At 37.3% G+C, this 20249-nt stretch overlaps 2 protein-coding genes and 1 non-coding gene across 9 annotated transcripts in view; 1 reads left to right on the top strand and 2 right to left on the bottom strand.

Moving 5' to 3' along the window:
• DIS3L (DIS3 like exosome 3'-5' exoribonuclease) overlaps positions 1-1355 on the top strand; it is a 31803-nt gene extending 30448 nt beyond the window's left edge. For 3 of the 4 annotated variants that reach the window (XM_072962204.1, XM_072962202.1, XM_072962203.1), the window contains exons 15-17: positions 204-349; positions 749-923; positions 1011-1355. In XM_072962204.1, coding sequence (XP_072818305.1) covers positions 204-349; positions 749-923; positions 1011-1319 — 630 coding nt within the window. In that variant the 3' untranslated portion in view covers positions 1320-1355. Of the gene's footprint in view, positions 1-126; positions 350-748; positions 924-1010 lie in introns of all 4 variants that reach the window. The other variant, XR_012073239.1, reaches the window with a different exon arrangement.
• Positions 1356-2549: 1194 nt separating this feature from the next.
• On the bottom strand, positions 2550-12637 carry TIPIN (TIMELESS interacting protein). 4 transcript variants are annotated; one of them, XM_072962205.1, is made up of 9 exons: positions 12519-12561; positions 10932-10995; positions 10235-10375; positions 10033-10111; positions 9742-9817; positions 7709-7831; positions 7416-7479; positions 4403-4609; positions 2550-3136 (listed from the first exon to the last, which is right to left on the bottom strand). In XM_072962205.1, exons 3-9 carry the CDS (start codon positions 10365-10367, stop codon positions 2949-2951), a joined length of 870 nt encoding a protein of 289 aa, XP_072818306.1. In that variant the 5' UTR covers positions 10368-10375; positions 10932-10995; positions 12519-12561; the 3' UTR covers positions 2550-2948. The 4 variants fall into 4 exon arrangements, with proteins under 4 accessions (XP_072818306.1, XP_015099352.1, XP_072818307.1 ...); XM_015243866.3 differs by lacking the exon at positions 10932-10995 and having other exon boundaries at positions 12519-12637; XM_072962206.1 differs by lacking the exon at positions 10932-10995 and having other exon boundaries at positions 10235-10372; positions 12519-12582.
• LOC116281246 (small Cajal body-specific RNA 14) lies at positions 6697-6832 on the bottom strand. The gene has a single exon (XR_004190667.2).
• Positions 12638-20249: the final 7612 nt, after the last annotated feature.

Raw genomic sequence — 20249 nt, 5'->3', positions numbered from 1 at the left:
TTTTCTAAGACATTTTTGAGGGAGTGATAAAGGGCCCCACAAAATTGATTTCATTCATAATAGAGAAGAAAATCTGTATTAATAGTATTCTAGAACCGAGCCTTTTAAAAACGACATTGTTTCTAGGGGAGGACGAGTCCCACGTTTCTGCTGGGAGTGTCAGGGAAACTTGTCATCGTGCTCTGGGGCTGTGCTTCTTACAGGCGGCGCAGCGTTCGCAGAAGCAGTCTACTGAGCTCTTCCAGTGTATGTATTTTAGAGACAAAGACCCAGAAACTGAGGAGCGCTGCGTATCTGATGGGGTTATTTACTCAATCAGGACAAACGGTGTACTTGTATTTATACCAAGGTATGTCATTTCTAACAGAATAGCTGTTGAGAAATCCTAGTTAACCTAAAAGTCTAGACACAGTATATAAATGGCACATAACATAAAATGTATTAAAACATTTATTTCAGCAACTATTTTATAGTTACCATATGTGTATAATGTAATATATAATTCATTATGTAAGCATAAAAGGAGATTAGAATCTAGTACATCTGTTATCAGTCTTAGGATAGAATTTTACTTTCTTATTTAGCAAAACATTTTGTTTCCATCTGCTCAATGAAATACAAATTTGAATATAAATCCGAGGAAAAGTTGGTTTTAATCTAGAAGAAAAATCAGCATTCTAGGTAAGTAGATGAGATCTGCATACTAAGAATGTATTATCTCTGGATTTTTATTCTGGCAATGATTCAGGTTTGGGATTAAAGGTGCTGCTTATCTGAAAAATAAAGATGGTTTGGTAATCTCATGCGGCCCAGACAGCCACTGTGAATGGAAACCAGGATCCCTTCAACGATTTCAAGACAGAATCACCTCTACCACAACAGGAGGGGAGTCTGTTACGTTCCGTCTGTTCGACCATGTAACAGTAAGTCTGTATTTACATTAAGTATTGCTATCAGTGTAAAGAGCAAAGAATGTGGTTGAGTAATATGCATTTTCTCCTCTATGACAGGTGAGGATATCTGTACAGGCCTCACGTTGCCATTCGGATACAATCAGACTTGAGATAATAAGCAACGAACCATACGTGATGCCAGATACAGAGCTTTGTCAGCAGGGTTCCCTCTTGCTAAAGAGTGACTTAGTGAAAGAAGTAACGAGATCTGTGGAGGAAGCTCAGCTTGCTCAAGAAGTCACAGTGGACGTCATCGAGGAAGACTGTCAAAAATACTGCCAAACAAAGGGAAGAAGCCTGTACACACTCCTAGAGGAGATAAGAGACCTGGCTCTCCTAGATGTTTCCAACAGTTATGGAATATGAAGTACTCTTCTTACTTCATTAAAAAGCTTTGTCTTATGTGAATGTCTTACCTTCTTTTCAACATGAACATCTAATTTTCTGTCACTCAATGCGCTAGTCAGTTGGGATTGTGTAGATATCTCACATACGTGTAGCATGCTTTCTTATCATTAAAGTTGCATTAAATAAAGTACAACGAGGTCACTAGGGAACGTGATTTTTCAGAGACAAATGCATAGTGAGTCATGGCTCCGCAAATCAGGTTGCCAGTCTCATTAATAAATCCAGAACTTTTGGTTAGTTTATCTCCAATCAGTTCTTTCAAAGGAAGTTTTAATGTTTTCCAGTAATTGCTACACTGGGCCATTTGGGTCATAGGCCCCTCTGACATCTGTCAAGATTAACTTTTCAGTCACTTTCAGGTAAGAAGACTGAGTCCTGTCCACCTATACACTTTAAAACTCCCTATTTTGTACTTGACTCAACTCTCCCCTGCTGTCCTGTCCCTAGAGCTAGATGGGGACAGGGCACAGGGAGGGGTGGGGTGCACAGGGTAAGGTCTGTTCTCTCAAACCTCCCTTTCTACCCTCTCACTTTGCTGAGTATTCCTCAGATGAAGAGGTGCCTTGGCCTTGCCCTTGCTGGACCATCTCTCTGCCAGTCTTTCCCACAAAAAGCAACTTTCCCATAACTTAGTTTGTAAAAACTAGCTTTGCCTTTCCCTCTCCCTTGTGGGAATCTCCTGCCAAAAATTAGACAAACCTTTAAACTTGATTCCCAACATAGTACTTCCTATCTGTAATTACCTGTCCACCAAGTTGATAAACTTAGGCAGGAAAAACCCCGATTAGGTCTTCTCACCATGTGGCCCCAACACTTCAGCCTCATATTCACCATTCCCAAATCTTTCTAATTCCCTAGATGTCCACTTCTGCATCATTAATATACATGTTCTTCACCAATCCCTGACATCTCCACCAATGCAAGGTCTCCCGGGAGCCCTCCCTAGGTGCTCCTGTTCCCCATGACACTTTGCAAGTTTCTCTGCAACTAAGTAGTCAGTAAGGTACCAAGGAACATCTGAACTTCTCTAGCACCTATGCGGGCCAGGTATATATCAGCTTTTCATGTGACCCTTTAAGTATTAAAGTAACTCCTCAAAATACATGTAAACACTTAACAACTGTAAACATTTTACCAAAGTATTAAGTGCAGAACTAAATAGCAATAAGAAATTTTTATAAAGCTTCTAAGGGTAGTCTGTGAAATTTTTATTTTTTTAAAGGACATTATTTATTTTATATTTACATCTGAAAACACCACCCAATTTAGAAAACAGGACATTCAATTGCACGTTAGCAGCAGAAGCTACATATTCACTAATCATTTTTACAAAGTCATATCTATATAAAAATAAACACTGAGAATAAATAGAACAAAAGTTAGTAAGTATAAATATAAATAAAATGAAATTTGAAACAGGAAATCTGCAAAAGTTTCACTACATAAGGATTTTCACTCAAAGTTGACAAAATACAGTCATCTCAAATTTGGAAGATAGCAAGTTAATAAATTTGGGGGCCTATCCAACTTCTGTAAGGTTTCTAGATGAAGCATAAAGTTGACTATTGTACATAGTACCACCGTATTTTAACAGGATTGGTCCAGTTGTGTTTTTTCTATTTTTAATTCCTCCTCTTCATTTACAGGATCAGCAGCATTATCAACATGTGGACTGTCTAGGTCTCTGTTAAATCCATCTGATTCTTCCTCCTCTTGATCCTCACCTGGATTACCCCCTTCTGCTGTCTGTGCGCTGGGTGTGTTCATTAACAAGTCTGAAAGAGGAATCATTGTTACTCATTACAAGCACCTGATCCAGTCTGACCTGATGAATAACAATTCTCTTCACAAGCTTAGATCAGTGGAAATGAAATCTATGATCACTTAAATTGATGTTAATTATGATCACTTTCTTCCAAATAAAGCCATTTTATACATGTATAAAACCCACTAAAAATGCAAGTCTTCAACTCAAACTCTTGAAACATAGCCAAATGAAACTGCTCTCATTCAAAATCACAACTACTAGACAGAAGCTTTTAAAAATCAAATACTCTAATGAGCTGTATGTCAAAGTGACCTACAGTAAAGAACGTTTAAGAAACTTATTTCTATTTGGAAAATTTTAAAGTTGTATATTGTAAATAGAAGATACCTTAAAATGCTTAAAGCCAGGTAAAGTTTGATGATGACAGCAAAGAAGACACTGCCATCAACAACAGCTTTATCTTCACAGAACTTTTTTCACAAGATAGTATAAAACATTCAATTGTAAAGTTAAAAATTAAATTCCTTCTAAGTGGAAAAAAAATCATGATACCACTGAATAACTCTCACTTGAGAATTTTATTATTTTGGATGAAACTTGTTATGTAACATGGCATGTCCACTACTTAACTATAATTCTTATTTTCCCATTTCAAAAGGAAAAAGTGGATTGGAAATTGACAAAGATATGTGACTGTGCTTCATTTAAAACCAATTTGCAATGATTTTTAAATACTGTTAACAAATTTAGTTGTTTAGTTTCCAAATATACAGTCTATTTATTTTAAAAACAGCAAATTTTAAGGCAGTTTTAAAAGAGAAGGGAATCGAGAAAAAAGCAAACTGATGGCTCACAACAGAAGTGACACACTTCAATAAAAAGCATTTTAGGACCTATTCATGTCACAGCAAATGGCTCTAAAATCCTTAATAGGAGCAGAGCATTTTATATGTTCAGAAAAGTACATTAATAATTAAAGATAAAATTAAAGGTCACGTGCTTTTAAGGAGTCAGAATCGATTTTAAATGATTAAAATAATTTCTTAAGAGAAACTCAGGTCTCCAGAAAACCACCCTGGACTCATTTATTCTTTGAGGATTCCAGCTAGCTCTCAACGCTCTCTCTTTCTCAAATATACATAAACTTAATATACTGTATCACATTTTTCTATTCCTAGAGGTATTTTATTTTGGGGAATAGTAAAGAAGTTAAAATTTCTAACATGCCCTTGATGTATTCATGGCTGCACATAAAATCTAGCATAAAATTTACCGTTTCCTAGGGACTGACTATTACTCAGGAGCTTTGCCTGTCTTCTTTCCAAGGCCAGTTGTTTATTTCTCTCAATTCTCTCTTGTTGTTCTTCTGTTAGGCTCCTACTTGACTCAGAAGCAAACTTTGCACTTTCAGATGAGTTTGTCAAAAAGGGATCTAATTCGGTAGCAGATACATCATGGTCATTATTTTCCCCTACTTCATCTGCAGCAGAAAAGAAAAAGTTAGTACATCTGTAGTGTTAAAACTAGTTAGAAAAAGAGCTTATGCAGCTGTTAACTGAAAACAGGTTAAAGCAACAAGCTGCCAGACCTGAAGAAACAACTTGTGAGGCATGAGAATGTTACAAATACGTGCCTGATTCAAACATGTAGAATGATGTTTATTAATCACTTTAAAGGGGCATTTTAAGTCAGATGGAATACTAGTTCAAAAATACGCATGAACAGAAAGCAACAGTTCTTAGTTGCTAATAAAAGAACTTAAAGAACCCAAAGCATATCTTTGTTTTGCATTGAAACATACTCGTGGTTTGCCGTTTTGTCTAATATGAAATTCAGTTATAATTTTATATAGGCTATTTTTTATAGGGTAAAACCCAGACACAATCAGGTGAAAAAAGAAAAGAAATTTAGACATCTGTGGACATATTTCCAAGTTAATTTTTTTAAAAATTTAGTGCTCTTTACATTAGTCTTAAAATTCTTAAAGCCCTGTACACCAGTTATCTCAAAGTAGGAAGTCCCTAAAATGATCCAGTGATATACTAGAACTTTCATTTATATTTCATTTAAGAAATAAGAAAAAATTTTAAGTTTTACTAACTATATTTAAAAGGGGGGAAGGGTATAGCTCAAGTGGTAGAGCGCATGCTTCGCATACACAAGGTCCTGGGTCAATCCCTAGTACCTCCTCTCAAAATAAACAAGAAAACCTAAGTACCTCCCCACCTCACACACACATACAAAAAAAAGGGGGGGGGGACTGGTGGTGATGAACTATCACTTATCCATATGACGGTTAATCATCTGGTCTGTAAGGAGGCTCACTATGGAACGGTGGAGAGCTGGGTCCTCGCTCATTCATTTTTTTAATTTCAGCACATTGTGACACACAGCTGATTCTGACTGCCCAGTTAAGCAATCTGACATACTAGATAGTTTAACCAAAATAACCCTAACAAAATGTACAGGTGGTAGCTTAAAAAGATTTTTGCAAAATAACAAAACACCTGTATGTAGAAGATAACAGAAGTACAAGCAAAAACTAAGAAAACAGCAAAGCTGACACTCTACCTTCTCTCTGTGTCATTCACATGACGGGGTTGAAAAAATAAATAACCTCATCATATCTGACAAGTAAGCAAAAGAAAAACTTCATTATCACCAAGACCACTACTTGAAATATGAATTTATATATACTCTCCTCAAACTATGTATATATTGGTATTAGCTAATGACAACAAAAACCATCACAACTAGCAAAACATTTAAAACATAAAGACAAACCTTTACAATTATTCCAGTGAGGTTTAAAAATAATATATTTAGTCCAGCCTTTTACAATCTAAACCCCTTTTGAGGTTTCTTCCTTAATAGTAAAAAAACAAAAAGCCATATACTTTTCCTTACGTGGGAAAAAAATGTGGCAAGAAACTAAAATGCATTCCTTTGTCAGGAAATACTGATGGAGTACATAAAGAAAAAATTGCTGGAAAAGTTGAGAAACAAGCATTAGAACCAATTATGCAATATATAGGGTTTGTCTCTGCGTAAGTGGTTCCCTCTATCCAAAAACACCTCTGCCTGACGTCTACTGCTTATCATCAAAGTGTCTGTGATATCACCTCTGTGAAGCTTTCCTCTCCCCTATGTTAACTGTGCCCTCCTTTGTACCCTACACTGTCCCCTCTTCATCTCCCGTCACAGCACCTTTCTGACTACTGGCATGCTACTAGTTCACTAGTCTGTTAGCCAATGAAGCCAGGGGTCTTATCTCATTCATCTTTATCCCCGAACCTTTAACACAGAGTAATCACCTCAAAAAGTTCAATGAATTAGCTAAGTATGTGCATATACCATGGGATTTATTACTCTAATAACTAATTCCTTTCCATATACCAAATACCATGCCATCAGTTCATACTATATCTTACCAAAAAATTAAACACTCGGTTGTTTAAATCACAATCCTTCACACTTTTAAAAGCAATTTATAAATAACTTCGGGGATTCTATATGGAGCCTGTATTTTCTACCACATCTATTAAGAGTTTTAAAAACAAAAACAAACATGTATGGAGCCATCGCACAGAAAATCTGATAACTATACAGACTCTGTCGGCAGGAACCATAGGTTTTGATGTGTGTGACTGCCTATGGTTGCATTGTACAGCTAACAGATGCAATCAGTACCAGGAACAGTCACGTAGGTCTAACCAAAGTGCTACACATACAAGATCTGTACTCTTGGGTGATGTGAACTATACTTCATCATCAAATTATTCTCCCAAGGAGGGAATAGCTCAAGTGGTAAGAGCACATGCTTAGCATGCAGGAGGTTCTGGGTTCAATCCCCAGTACTTCCTCTAAAAATAAATAAATGAATAAACCTAATACCTCCTCCCTCAAAAAATAAAATAAAATAACTCTGCCTAACTTCCCAGCACCTACTGGTTTTTTTTTTTAACAGTGGACATGTTTATGAACACTGTATCTTGTCATGTATTTTTACTAATAAGTACTACAAAGGATCAATGGGTCCCCATCAGAGTTCTCAAAAGCTCATGTTCTGTGGCTAAATACATTTTTACAGCACCTCTTAATGTCATTACTGCTATGTCTTTAAGAAACAAATATAAACGACATTCTAGGTGTACCAAGGTATCTTAACGCATTCCTAGTTATTGTACTTTAATTATATACTCAGTATAGACTAAGAAATGCCTACTCCAACTAGCTCCATTTCAAAGAGCAAAACTAATATAAAGTAGATAAACCTATATTCTTACCATTATTGCTAATAAAATCTTCATGCAAAACAGGGAGATCAAGTCGAATTCGTTTTAAACAGGTCTGAAAATAAAGAGATATTTTTACATTTTCACTTGCTTTTGGGGGAAAATGGTCATTGGTTCAATTCTTAGTTTCAAAAAAAGTTGCTCAAATAATTACTATTAATTTTCCTTCTCTCCTAAGACAGATTGCAAAATGAAGACCCCCAAAGAGCTACTTAGCCTCAACTAAATCTATCCTTATACAATTTAGCATTGTGAATGATACTCATAACAATCTCAACACTTACCTGGACTTCCTTTTTATTTCCCAGGTATTCAACTCTGTCAATAAAATCTTCAAATTGCAGCTTAGGGAACAGCCTATGTGCCCAGTGCTCCATGTGTCTGATTAGCGTCTTTAAGTCTTCAGCCTGGCACATAAAAATAAAATTGCAAAATAGAAGATTCATTCTCACAACTGACCTTGTCAGCAGATTTTAGAATTGAACAGTAGTATCAAAGTCACTGGTGTCCTTTGACATTCGTAAGGTTAAGAAACTTTGAGAAGAAACTTTATGAAGAAAAAAATGTATTTATTAAGGGCTTAGAGGATTACAGTCTAAAAGAGCACCGGAGAGATTTCTATTTCATTTTAATTAAAATGAAAAGGTTCAATCAACTGGACTATTGAATGAGAAAAGTTCCAAATTCCTGGTTTTACTGTAAAATACTTTCTTCTCTTAACAGCATTTTAAAATAGGAGAGTGGTTAAAAGCACAGTCTCTGACTCAGACCGCACAGATTCAAATCTCAGTTCTCCCAGCTAAGAATTGCGTGACTTTGAAGAAATCACTTTCTCTCTGTGCCTTTTTCTTCAAGATAAAATGAAAATAATATACACACGTGATTGAATTGTTATGAGGATTCATGAGACTTAAATGATGGCTATTATTGTTGGTAGTGATATTTGATTTTGTCTAAGAAGCTAATGGTCAGGACAGTCACCTCCACCAATAATTTAAATATGTAACACTGAGATTGTAATGTCTTATCATTCTCACTCAGATAAAGATAAAAGTTCTTTTAAAAATTCAATCACCTATGACCATTTTCCAGCTGTTGGGGGTAGCTGGTCAGCCAACCTCACAACGTCGCATTAGACCCAAGGGACACAGAAGAGAAATAACTAAATACAGTGTGAAGTCCCAAATCATGGAGAAAAAAGCAGGGAGAATTTAACTTTGTGAGAAAATAGTTAAGAATTTTCAAGAGCAAGATACAGACGACTAGACAGAGTAAACGCCCTCAGAGCCCACCCTCACCCAGCGAAGAAACATAAAATAGGTATCCTTCATGTAAGTTTAGTATTTATTTATGTTTAGTTTTGTGGCAACACAGGACATAGGCTTATATTCTCTTCCTGTCCACCGGAGCTAAGCAACTGCACTGTAATTTTTCAGCCTCCTAGGTTTGAAATCTTGGGATTAATTTTCATTTGGGACCTCCCCATATCCAATCACCTACAAGTACTTTGTTGTTTGTCTCTACAACTACCCTACCCAGGCTATTTCACCTCATTCCCCTGGTGGAGCAACAGCCTCTGAACTGCTGTCTGCCTCCAGCCTCTTCCCTCTTTCCAACTATCCTGCATACCACACCAGATCATGCTGTTGTATTAATGTTACTCGAGCTGGGCTATAAAATGGGAAGTCTAAGCTCTGCCCCTAACTGCTGGCAGTGGACTCTTAACACTCAGGGTCCTTAACTAGATAATGGAACCAACACCTACCCCAGAGGGTGATAATCAAAGAATATATCTGAAAGTACTTCATAAACTACAAAGCAATACAAAGATATCATCTGCAAAAAATCGTATCTAAACTCTACATGATTCAAAGAAAATTTTAAAATGTACTTGGTGCAGCGATTGACAGTTCCTAAGTGTCTTCATTTTCAGCAAAACTGAACTGATGCCTATTACGAACTATACCATATCTTAGGGACACAAAGATGATGGATACAGGTAAAGTCCTCATTCTCCTGAAGCTCAGAATCACTCTTTGAGGCAAAGTAAATTTTATTCCTCAAATAATAAAGTACAAACTTTAGGTTCACAGACTCAGATATGATTTTCTTAAAGCCAAACGGTGGGAAAAATGAGATACAAGACATGTTTTCTGATTCTTCAGTGTCCTTTCCACTACATCATAGTTTCTAAAGAGATATGATGATAAATGATAGTACCTGTAAAACATTCAAAGATTCCTAAGAACATGATAATGGATCCACAGTCTTAGGGAACTTCAAAAAACAAAGGTCTAAAATAAAAATCATTTCTTACCTCATGACCTTTACCTTTAAATTTTGTCTTATCAAACACATGCCTTAATGCTGGAAGCCCTCTCTCTGAAATTAATCTGTGAACAGAAATACGTTTTAAATTTCAAGTTTTCTAGAGCCATCAAGGCCAAACCAAGACCATAAAATGAAAAAAAGTATGATCTGCTCAACTGAAAAAAACATGTTTGGAAATATCTGATCTCCACATCATCCCAACCAAGCACCTGGAACATAAGGAGGCAAAAAAGGATGGAAAGAAAAGTATAAATGTTTAAGGAAATAGTAAGTGTACCTCTGAGCGTCCAGCTTGGGTATGTTCCTTTTAACTGTTCTCTTTGGCGGTACAGGCACAGGTGCTCCTCTCCCCGACTCTGGTGAAGTATACCAAGACTTAATATCACTTAAATAATGTAAGCTTTATTTATAAAATATATCCCTTATAAGCTGACAGATGGGCAGCTGAACAGGGACATTACTTTGATCTTTATACAGACCTTCATCTGGTTCAGCACCATCACCACCTTCTCTCTCCAGAGAGGCTGGAGGTGGGAAAGGAGGAAAAGTCTCATCTTCTATACGCTCATAATCTGGTAGGTCAATCAAGTCACTCTCCTGTGGTTCTACCATCTTTTCTTCTAGGGGAAAAAAAGTAAACATGTTTATTCATCCAAGTAGTGTTTCTGTTACACAGCTTAAGTTCCACCTGCAGCAAAACGCATGAATCTCAGTCCATTAAATCATATTTCAAACCCACACATCACAAAGTGGAGAAGATAACAGTTATGGGAAAAAAAAACTAAGTTAGAAATTAGAAGAACTGAGTTCTAATATAGACCCTACCATTAAATAACTATGATTTTGAGCAAATCACTTTACCTCAACTGTTGAGTTTCCCCTATCATAAAAGGATGATTTTAACTTTTCAGAGGGTTTCAAACTGTGGTCTAAATGGGGGTGAAATAGGCGGGGTACCTCACCCCGACTTCAGCCAGAGGTTTTTAAAAATTCTGTTTACATACTCTAGTCTTCTAGTAAGGCTTCCTGTGAAGAAAAGGAAATAATCCTCAAGCTGATAATTTGAAAGAAGGCTTTTCAGTGCCATCTTACTTGACCTCAGAAACATCTGACACTTTCGATCAGTTCCTTTTTCTGGAGAAGTGTTTTTCTTGACTTCTGAAGCACAGTACTCACCTGGCTTTCCTCCCTTTCTGGACACTCCTCCTGGATCTTCTCTGCAGATTCATCTTCCTCTAACCTGGTCAGTAAGTATCCAAGACTTCATCCTAGGCCCTCTTCACTCATTTATGCAGACAGCTTTAATTATCATTCGTAGATGACTCACTAATTTTTTATCTCCACCCTTGGCATCAAATCTGAGCTCCAAATCCTTACTTCTGATTTTTACATTTCTAAAATTTCTCAAAGGCACCTACAATTCATCATGTATAAAACCAACCTTTTAGATTTTCCCAACTTAGTGAATGACATCTATCCAGCTATTCAAGTCAGAAATCTACAAGTCATCCTTAATACTTCATTTCCCCACCGTACATCTCCTGTCCATTTTACTTCAAGATATCCCTTGAGTCCACTGGAATTTGACACAACATTGTAAAATGATTATAAATCAATAAAAAATGTTAAAAAAAAAAAAGATATCCCTTGAGTCTGTCCATTTCTCCCTATTTCCACAACCACTTCCACAACCATTTCTGGCTTGGATCACTCCATTATTCCTATCCACTTATGCCCTTTCAACCCATTCTCCATATGACAGCCGAATTGAACCTTTGGAAATGTAAAACTGATCACATAACTACTAGGCTTAAACACTCCAATGGCTTCTTAGGATAATAACAAAAGTCCAAGGCCCTGCATGGTTTAGCACCTTCCTACTTCTCCAGACTTAATTCATACATTGTCCATGCTTTTTTCCTTTCTATTCTTCAGGAACTAGACCTTTACAAAAGCTGTTTCCTATCTAGAAGGCTCTTCCCTGACTCCTAATCTCTCAGATCTCAGTAATCACCTCAGAAAAGTGTCCCCCAATTTTCTTAAATTAAATTCTCCTATAATAAGCATTCAAGGTGTCATCTATAAGTTTCATAGCACTTACCCAATCCCAATGCTAGGTTCTATTTGTCTGATTACTTGATTAACATTTGTCTCCCATACTAGACTGCAGCTCTACAAGGGAAATGACCAGGTAGGTCTCTTTGTGCTCCATCCTTATAGCCCCCAAACTGATACGCAGTCAGAGCTCAAGAAGAAGTTATCTTGGCCCTCCCAACTTACACGAGCAGAAAACCTGCGCAGCTCAACAGCTCTAAAGAAGGGTACACTTCCCGACACCTACTTCAAATGTGGCCAAGAGGGGAATGAATGGACAGGGAAGACGCTCCTGGAGGGCAAGGCTGGGACCATGGAGGAAGGGGACAAGGGGGTGGTCCCAGAGAGCAGAACTGCAGTGGCCAAATGAGCTTTCTCATTTCGCTGCCAGGCAGGTAGCCCAGAAATCCTCACTAAACCCACGAGTTTCCTGAATTCAGAGTGAGAGTTATTTTCAGTGAGTTCCCCACCGACCACCTCTCCGCACAGGTCGCAGCCGGTCAGGCCCTCCCTTCCTCTCCAGTCCCGCTCGGCCCCGGTCCGTCTCGGTCAAGTCCTCCTGCCTCCTCACTCCCTCTCTGCGACGGCCCACCATCCCCGCTCCCTCGCCTGACCCCCTCAGACGCCTCTCCCCTCCGGAACTTCACACGCGCACCAGCCAGCTCTCACCTCACGCAGACCGCTGCAGCCACTGCACGGTGCTCGGCGCCACGGGGAAACCGCGTTTCTTGCGAGACTCTCGCGAGAAAAGGCCCTTGGCGTTTGGCGCCAAATCTGCGCACGGCCCGACCCGCCTCCCCCAGGTCCCGCCCAGCTACGTCTGTCCCCGCCTTTCCGGGGTTCGGCCCAGCCCACCACGCCCCTCCCCGCCGCTTCCGCCTCCCGGAATTTCTCCGAGCAGTTTAGCCACCTTGTTTGAGTAAGTTCGTGTTCGTTATGCTCCAGGCACTTTGGACTTTGGAAATAGGTCTCAGCTTTTTTAGAAAACTGGATTGTGGGTGGAATATAAAGGATAGAGGCAAACAGAATCTGATGGGAAACTACTGATTCTTCAGAGTTACTAACAATTCCTTGAACCCAACAGTTCTATTGTTTGAATAATGAGCTGAGAAACTAGGCGACAAAGAGTTAGTGTTAGGTTTGTGGGCACAAGGAAGAATGTCAAAAACTTGTTACCTTTAATTTTTTTAAGGTGGGTCCAAATATATTTGTATTTGCTTGCACACACTCACCCACAAACGGGGAAAAATAAATATATTACTAATACTTGCGAAGATGGGAACTGGGCATATGGGACAGTATGGGATAGGGACCGAACACTATACTTTTTTGGAACATAAATGTGTTAACTATTCAAAAAACAAAAAAAGTTACGTTCAGCAAATACAGCATCAAGATTCGACACACCAAGAAGATGAGTAATGTTTGCAGCATTATTTCTCTGCTTTTCTGTAGCTTGAAATATTTCATTAAAATTATAAAATAAGTCAAATATGTGGAAGTAAGATAAAGTAAATTGCAAGCTCTATTTATCTAAAATTACATATGGAAATATGTATATGTGGCACATTTTCCTTCATTTTATGTTTGATTCCCATAAATACAAGATAACATTTCTAATATTAAGCAATTTACAAAATTAATATTAATTTAAATGGGAACTATATAAACTTCCAGAATCTGGATAATTGAAGCAAAACACATTCTTCTAATTGTCCAGGAAATAGTCTGTCTTCTCCACTTTATGTCTAATAAAGTAAATATAAAATCCCTTTGTGAAATTAAAAAGTTATATGCCACCTTGCCCCTCTCCCTGCAAAAAAGCCCAGAGCAGAAGCTCTGATGGTTTGAATCTCTGTTCATCATTTACGACTTGGTGACCTTTGTGCTTCAGTTCCTCATTATTAACAATAGTATTTACTTCACAGGATATTAAGGAGGATTAAATGATACTTAATAAATGTTACCTATTGTTATCCACATAATTTTTAGTATGTTTGACCCTTTTAGAAAGTGTAAAAACTTTGGTAATTGTGGGTCTATGTGGATATAACTACCACAATTGTAAAGCATTAACACATTATTGTCTAAGACTGTCCTTTTTTTCATATGAGGAATATTAGAGATACATTTTCCTTAGTAATTTCACCAGAGATATAAAAAATAGCTTTCCCATAGATCGTGTCATTAAAACTCTTTTAAAACTATTTAATGTTTTTAAAAGTGAATAGTGTTAAAGAAAAAATAGGCTATCAAAGACCGAAGGTTGAGTTTAGAATGTAAGTTTCTCTGATAAGCTGGGAACCCAGTCCACAGTTGAGATTTGAAAGAAGAGAAATGGGGTAAATCTTTTACAAGTAAAAGACCATGAAATCTTTCTAAACCACATTTGAAAAGGCAAGTCTCTGAGTCTTATTGATTGGCTGGTGTTACTAGGGCCTGTCCCTTAGGTAAGTGCTGGACTGGCTAGTGGTAGTTGTCTGCTGTGTACTTGAGGACATTGTCTGAAGATTGTGGCATCTACTTGCCCTGCCTTGTACATAACATGCCAAAGTTGGGACCATATCACGGAGTCAGGTCTGCATCAGCACTAGTAATCAGAGTGGCCAGACCAGGAATTACTAATCAGGATATGGTAAGCTACAAATAACAGAAAATACTAAAATGAACTAAATAAACTAAAATAACAGTAAGCAAGATAGAAAGTTTATTTGCCCCTCCGGTACAAAAGTCTGGCTGTAGTAAGTTCAGAGTTGCCATGGTGCTCAACAGTGTTAGGAATCCAGTGTCCTGGCTTCTTGCTTTACTGTGTGAGCATTCCATTCTCAAGTTCACATCGTTGTCCATGATGGCCTCTAGAACTCCAGCTGCATTCCAATCAGCAGGAAGGGGGAAAGCTAGAAGGGCATGGCTCAGCATTGTAAGAACATTTCCCAGAAGTTGCTTACAACAATTCTAGTGACATCAGAATGTAATCCCATGGCCACACACACGTTGCAAAAGAGACTGGGAATACAGTCTGTTCTTCGTGGTTGTGGCCAGGGTTTCACAACTCAGGGTTTCTATTATTGTGGAAAAAGGAGTGAAAATATGTTGGGGGAAAATTAGTAGATGGCCACAAATAATAAAATAGGAAAAAAAATAAACTTATATTTTTGTTTTGCAAATCTACAGTTTTAGAGTGTTTCCAAAAATATTAAGAATGTGGGAGTCCTGGGTTCAATCCCCAGTACCTCCTCCAAGAATTAATTAATTAATTAATAAACCTAATTGCCCTCCCCCAATTAAGATAAAGAGAGTTTGTGGATAAATAATTTAGTAATAAAATAAAATATAAGCATTAAAAAATGTAAATAGCTAGGACCTTTCCCAGTAACGCATATAAGCAATTCACAACACAAGAAGACTATTAACATCACCGTACATTGTATTATATCTTTGGGAATCTTTCCTAGAATACATCCTCAAACTGTATATAATATCAGCTCTAGTAAGAACTAACAGTCTGACCCTGATCAAATCACTTTATTGCTCTGAGTCTGTTTGCTCTTTTGTAATATTAAAGATGTGAATTAGATGAGCCCAAAGGAACTGTTCTAATGAAGGATACTCAAGAGTAATAAATCATTTATTGTGTTCCGTGTTTTAGGTCATAAGCCAAGTTGGTAAGATAAGGTAACCTTTGAACGCCCTTTCTATCTCTGGGGACTCCTACCTTATGAGTTCAACCCTAAGATAGCAGTGAAAAATTCATCTTCTCAGGGTTCCACACAGCTAGGTGTATCCTGGGTACCCCAGTTCTACAACTGAATGAAATTTCAGGTCAGAAGAGAGTGAAGTGAAGATGGAGGCACTACTTGTAATCCATTCTGGCAAAAAAACAACTAGCTTCCAAAGGCAGCAGGATTAGGGGCCCCAGTGGTCATGTTCAGTGTCCATTGTCAGGGGTGAGAGTACAAGTCCACTTTAGTCTAGTAGTGGTACCAGTAGAATCTCCACCTAGAACAGCAGAACAGCACAGTTTTGCCATTAATCCTGTATAGCTGCCAAGCCTCATTTCCTGCCCACTCAGAGATTCTAGGAGCCATCTGTATCCTTTAATAAGTTTATTTTCTGTTTAAACTACTACTGAGATGGGATTCTGTTATTTGCAATGAAGAACATTGACTGATGTACGTTGATTGACTATAAATAATATAACACAGTATACAGTTAAATGCTGATTTACTTGAACCCAAAAGTTGATAAGTGCTGGGGGCAAGTAAGATGAACAAGAGTTGGAGTAGTCAGGGAAGACTTCTGGAAAGATCTGGAACTTCACCAGAATCTTGGAACTAGGAGGATTTAGATAGATGTATGGGAAGGTACCCTAAAACAAGATAAATAACAGAAGCATAATAATGATCAAGCTTCAGTACGGAGACAGACTTAATTGACTCAGATTATGTTGCTGGAGAAAATGAAAAATAAGGTTAGGTGGGGCAGTCATTTAAAGAAAAAATTTTTTTATTGAAGTACAGTCAGTTACAAAGTGTCAGTTTCTGGTGTACAGAATAATGTCTCAGTCATGCATGTACATACATATATTCGTTTTCATATTCTTTTCCATTAAAGGTAATTATAAGATATTGAATATAGTTCCCTGTGCTATACAGAAGAAACTTGGGGTTTTTGTTTTGTTTTGTTTTTTGTTTCTTAGTCTATTTTTATATATAGTGGCTAACATTTGCAAATCTCAAATTCCCAAATTCATCCCTTCCTACTCACTTTCTCCAGTAACCATAAGATTACTTACTAAGTCTGTGAGTCTGTTTCTGTTTTGTGGATGAGTTCATAGTGTACTTTTTTTCTTTTTTTTTTTAGATCCCACATATGAGTGATATCATATGGTATTTTTCTTTCTCTTTCTGGCTTACTTAGAATGATGATCTCTAGGTCCATCCATGTTGCTGCAAATGACATTATTTTATTCTTTTTTATGGCTGAGTAGTATTCCATTGTATGAATATACCACAACTTCTTTGTCCGGTCATCTGTTGATAGATATTTAGGTTGTTTCCATGTCTTGGCTGTTGTATATAGTGCTGCTATGAACATTGGGATGCATGTATCTTTTTGAATTAGAGTTCCTTCTGGATATATACCCAGAATTGGGATTGCTGGATCATATGGTAAGTGTATTTTTAGTTTTTTGAGGAATCTCCATACTGTGTTCCATAATGGCTGCACCAAACTACATTCCTGCCAGCAGTGTAGGAGGGTTCCCTTTTCTCCACACCTTCTCCAGCATTTATTGTTTGTGGACTTTTGAATGATAGCCATCCTGACTGGTGTGAGGTGACATCTCATTGTAGTTTTTAATTTGAATTTCTATGATAATTAGTGATATTGAGCATTTTTTTCATGTGCCTGTTGGCCTTTTGTGTGTTTTCATTGGAAAATTGCTTATTTAGGTCTTCTGCCCATTTTTTGATTGGGTTTTTTTTTTGCTGTTGTTGTTGTTATTAAGTTGTATGAGCTGTTTATATATTCTCGAAATTAAGCCTTTGTCAGTCACATCATTTGCAAATATTTTCTCCCACTCTGTAGGTTGTAGGACAGTCATTCTGAACAGAGGAATCTCATTGATTCTGTTTTTTTCCATAGGCCCTAAAAGGTTTTAAATACTATTTTTATGTAATATTTGATACCTACAAAATAATATATAATACTTATGTATGTTATAAAGCACAGCAATAGAATATACACACCTTTGAACATACCACCTGTTAAAATTGGAGAGAAAGGATTAGAGACAACTCAATGGCAGAGTCAGGTTCATTGCGAGAAGCCTACAGAGGGGGTCTCCAGTTAGACTGGAGCCCGCTCTTTGTGTGTAAGCTTGGTTATTTATGCCTGAGGGTACGAACTCATTGGTGCGTTCTTATGCAAATAAACGGTGCTGAAAGTGAGAGGGGCGTGTCTGGCAGAGAGAAAGGGGCATGTTGGACAAACGATCCCACGAGTAGTTCTCACTCAGGTCCTGGGAGGGTTTTACAGGCAGAAGGAATCTTGGCTTGTCCTGAAATAGCGGTGGAAAACCAAAATGGAATGGATCTTGTCTATCATCACCCAACCTAAAACTAGCCAATATTTTACATCTAACTATGTGTTTATTCCTTCTCCGATTCCCCTGTGTCTCTCTTTCTACTGAGATCACCATTCTCCTGTTTGTATTTATCATTCCTTTTAAAAATAGTTTTTGTGTATGTGTATATATATATATGCAATATAAGCAATATGTTGTTTAATATTGCTTATTTTGAGCTTTATAAACATGATATCAAGCTGTATGCTGTCTGCTTGGGCTTGCTTTTCTCATTTCATGTTTTATTCTGTGATTCTTCCATGTTGTTTCACACAGCTGTAGTTTAGAAAATTTTCACTGTTCTATCCAATCCTTTACTGAATGTACCACAATTTATTTAACTGTTCTCTTGTTGATAAACATTTGAAATGGCTTGAGGATTTTTTGCAACTCTGAACCATGCTGTTATTGAGCATTCCTATATATGTATTTTATATATGCATTTTTAGATATGTATTATTACGTATGTATTGATATATATAAATGTATTTATATATGTATTTATATATATATATAAATTTATATATATTATATATATTTATATATATATATATACATGAATAATCAAAAGAACAAAGACCTTGAAAAGACAGATGGAAAGAAATAGCCTTTGATGACAGCACTTCCCTTCACTCTAATATGAAGGATGAGGGGTTTAAATATAGGTATGTTATTAGGTTTTTGATAGGAAGTTAAGTCTCAAAGAGGATGAGTGGTTACTCTATGGCTGAAGTTTTCCCGGTAAGTGCAATGGAAAGAAAAATGGACAAGGGACTTGAAGTATTTACAGGAAGTTATCGATCTTAGAATATGAACTGAGTAGAGTAATGACAGGAGGAGACTGGGTGAAGGTGGAGGCTAAGTGAAATTGACCTCTGGATGGGGCCCAAGGTTTCTTTCCAGGAGAGCACTTGAGCAAGTAAGCCCATTGTGGTCAAAGAGTAGAGTGTTTAAATTTGTGATACTGGAGACTGTATCATGCGAAGGTCCAGGATCTCATCTGGGGTCTCCTTACTCCTCACAAGTTAAGCACAATTGATCCAAATCCCCATCACTTCCCTTTCTGTGGAAGTTGAGGGCCCTCCCAAGATTTTTGTAAATGCCCAGTGAGACTTAGGTTCTCAGGGTCATCTGGGCCTCTGAGTTCCTGAATCTCACATGCTATTTCTGTTCTAAATTGTTTCAACTTGGGCCCTTTCTCCAGTTTCAACAATAAAAGTCGCTCATTCAATAGATGTAGACACTTTGTGGGGTTCCTAAAGAAAGTGTTACATCATTATCTGGCAAAGCCTTCATCTCCATGCCACCTTCCCAACTTTATGCTCTCCTTCCCATCTTTTCTGTTATGGAGACCAGTTTTCCATCTTCTTAAGCTTGGTGCTAATTGACCCTCAGAAGAGGGGTAGGAGGCAATGCCTGTGGGTGCTCACCAACTTTAAGCACTTACTGAAATACAGTATTTTTCCCAGCAAGAACACTTCTCTCCCTAAGAGGACTTCAGTGCTATCAATTAAGGTAGTAAAATGTTCTTCACCTCCATTCAAATGGGATTTCATGGAAATGAAAGGTGATAAGGAAGTATACTCAAGGTGGGGTGGACTAGAAGTGAGCACTCAGCCATCTGACAGATTGAGGCCAGCACTATTTGACTTTCATGTCTCGTGCTTTTTAATTACTTCTTCTTTGTTCCCAATAGTAAGATATTTTGCACTTCTGAAAAAAAGATATTTGAAAAAAGGAAAAACGCTTTGGATTATTTTTGACTCTCATAATTTAAAAAAACAGTTTTAATGTTCAAATGTTTTAAAGATCACTCTCACCAGATGAGGGAGCTGGGGAGCTATCCCTTAAGCATGTTCATGATCAAGGAACATATTTTGAAGATTCCAAGTTTTAGAGATGTTATTCAAAATATGAAAGAAAATTTCCCTGATGCCATTTAAATGGCAAAAATTTCTTAGGCAGAACACAAAACACATGAACTACAAAAGATTAATAAATCAGACTTCATAAAAATTAAAAACTTCTGTTTTTCAAAGATGGAAAGACAGAACACAGGCAGGGAGAAAATAGTTGTAAATAATATATTTGACAAAGGACTTTTATCCAGAGTGTATTAAAGAAAAAACTCTTAAAACTCAATAATAAAACAAACAACCCAGTTCAAAAAGGGCAAAAGATTTAAATGTTTCTTCGCCAAAGAAGAGAGATGACATTAAGTAAACATGTAAAAAGATGCTCGATATCGTTAGTCAGGAGGGAAGTATAAATTA

This window comes from Vicugna pacos, chromosome 6, assembly GCF_048564905.1.
Source record: "Vicugna pacos chromosome 6, VicPac4, whole genome shotgun sequence".
NCBI lineage: Eukaryota > Metazoa > Chordata > Mammalia > Artiodactyla > Camelidae > Vicugna > Vicugna pacos.
The sequence above is the reverse complement of the archived record's forward strand: the minus strand, read 5'-3'. Positions and strand labels throughout refer to the sequence as shown.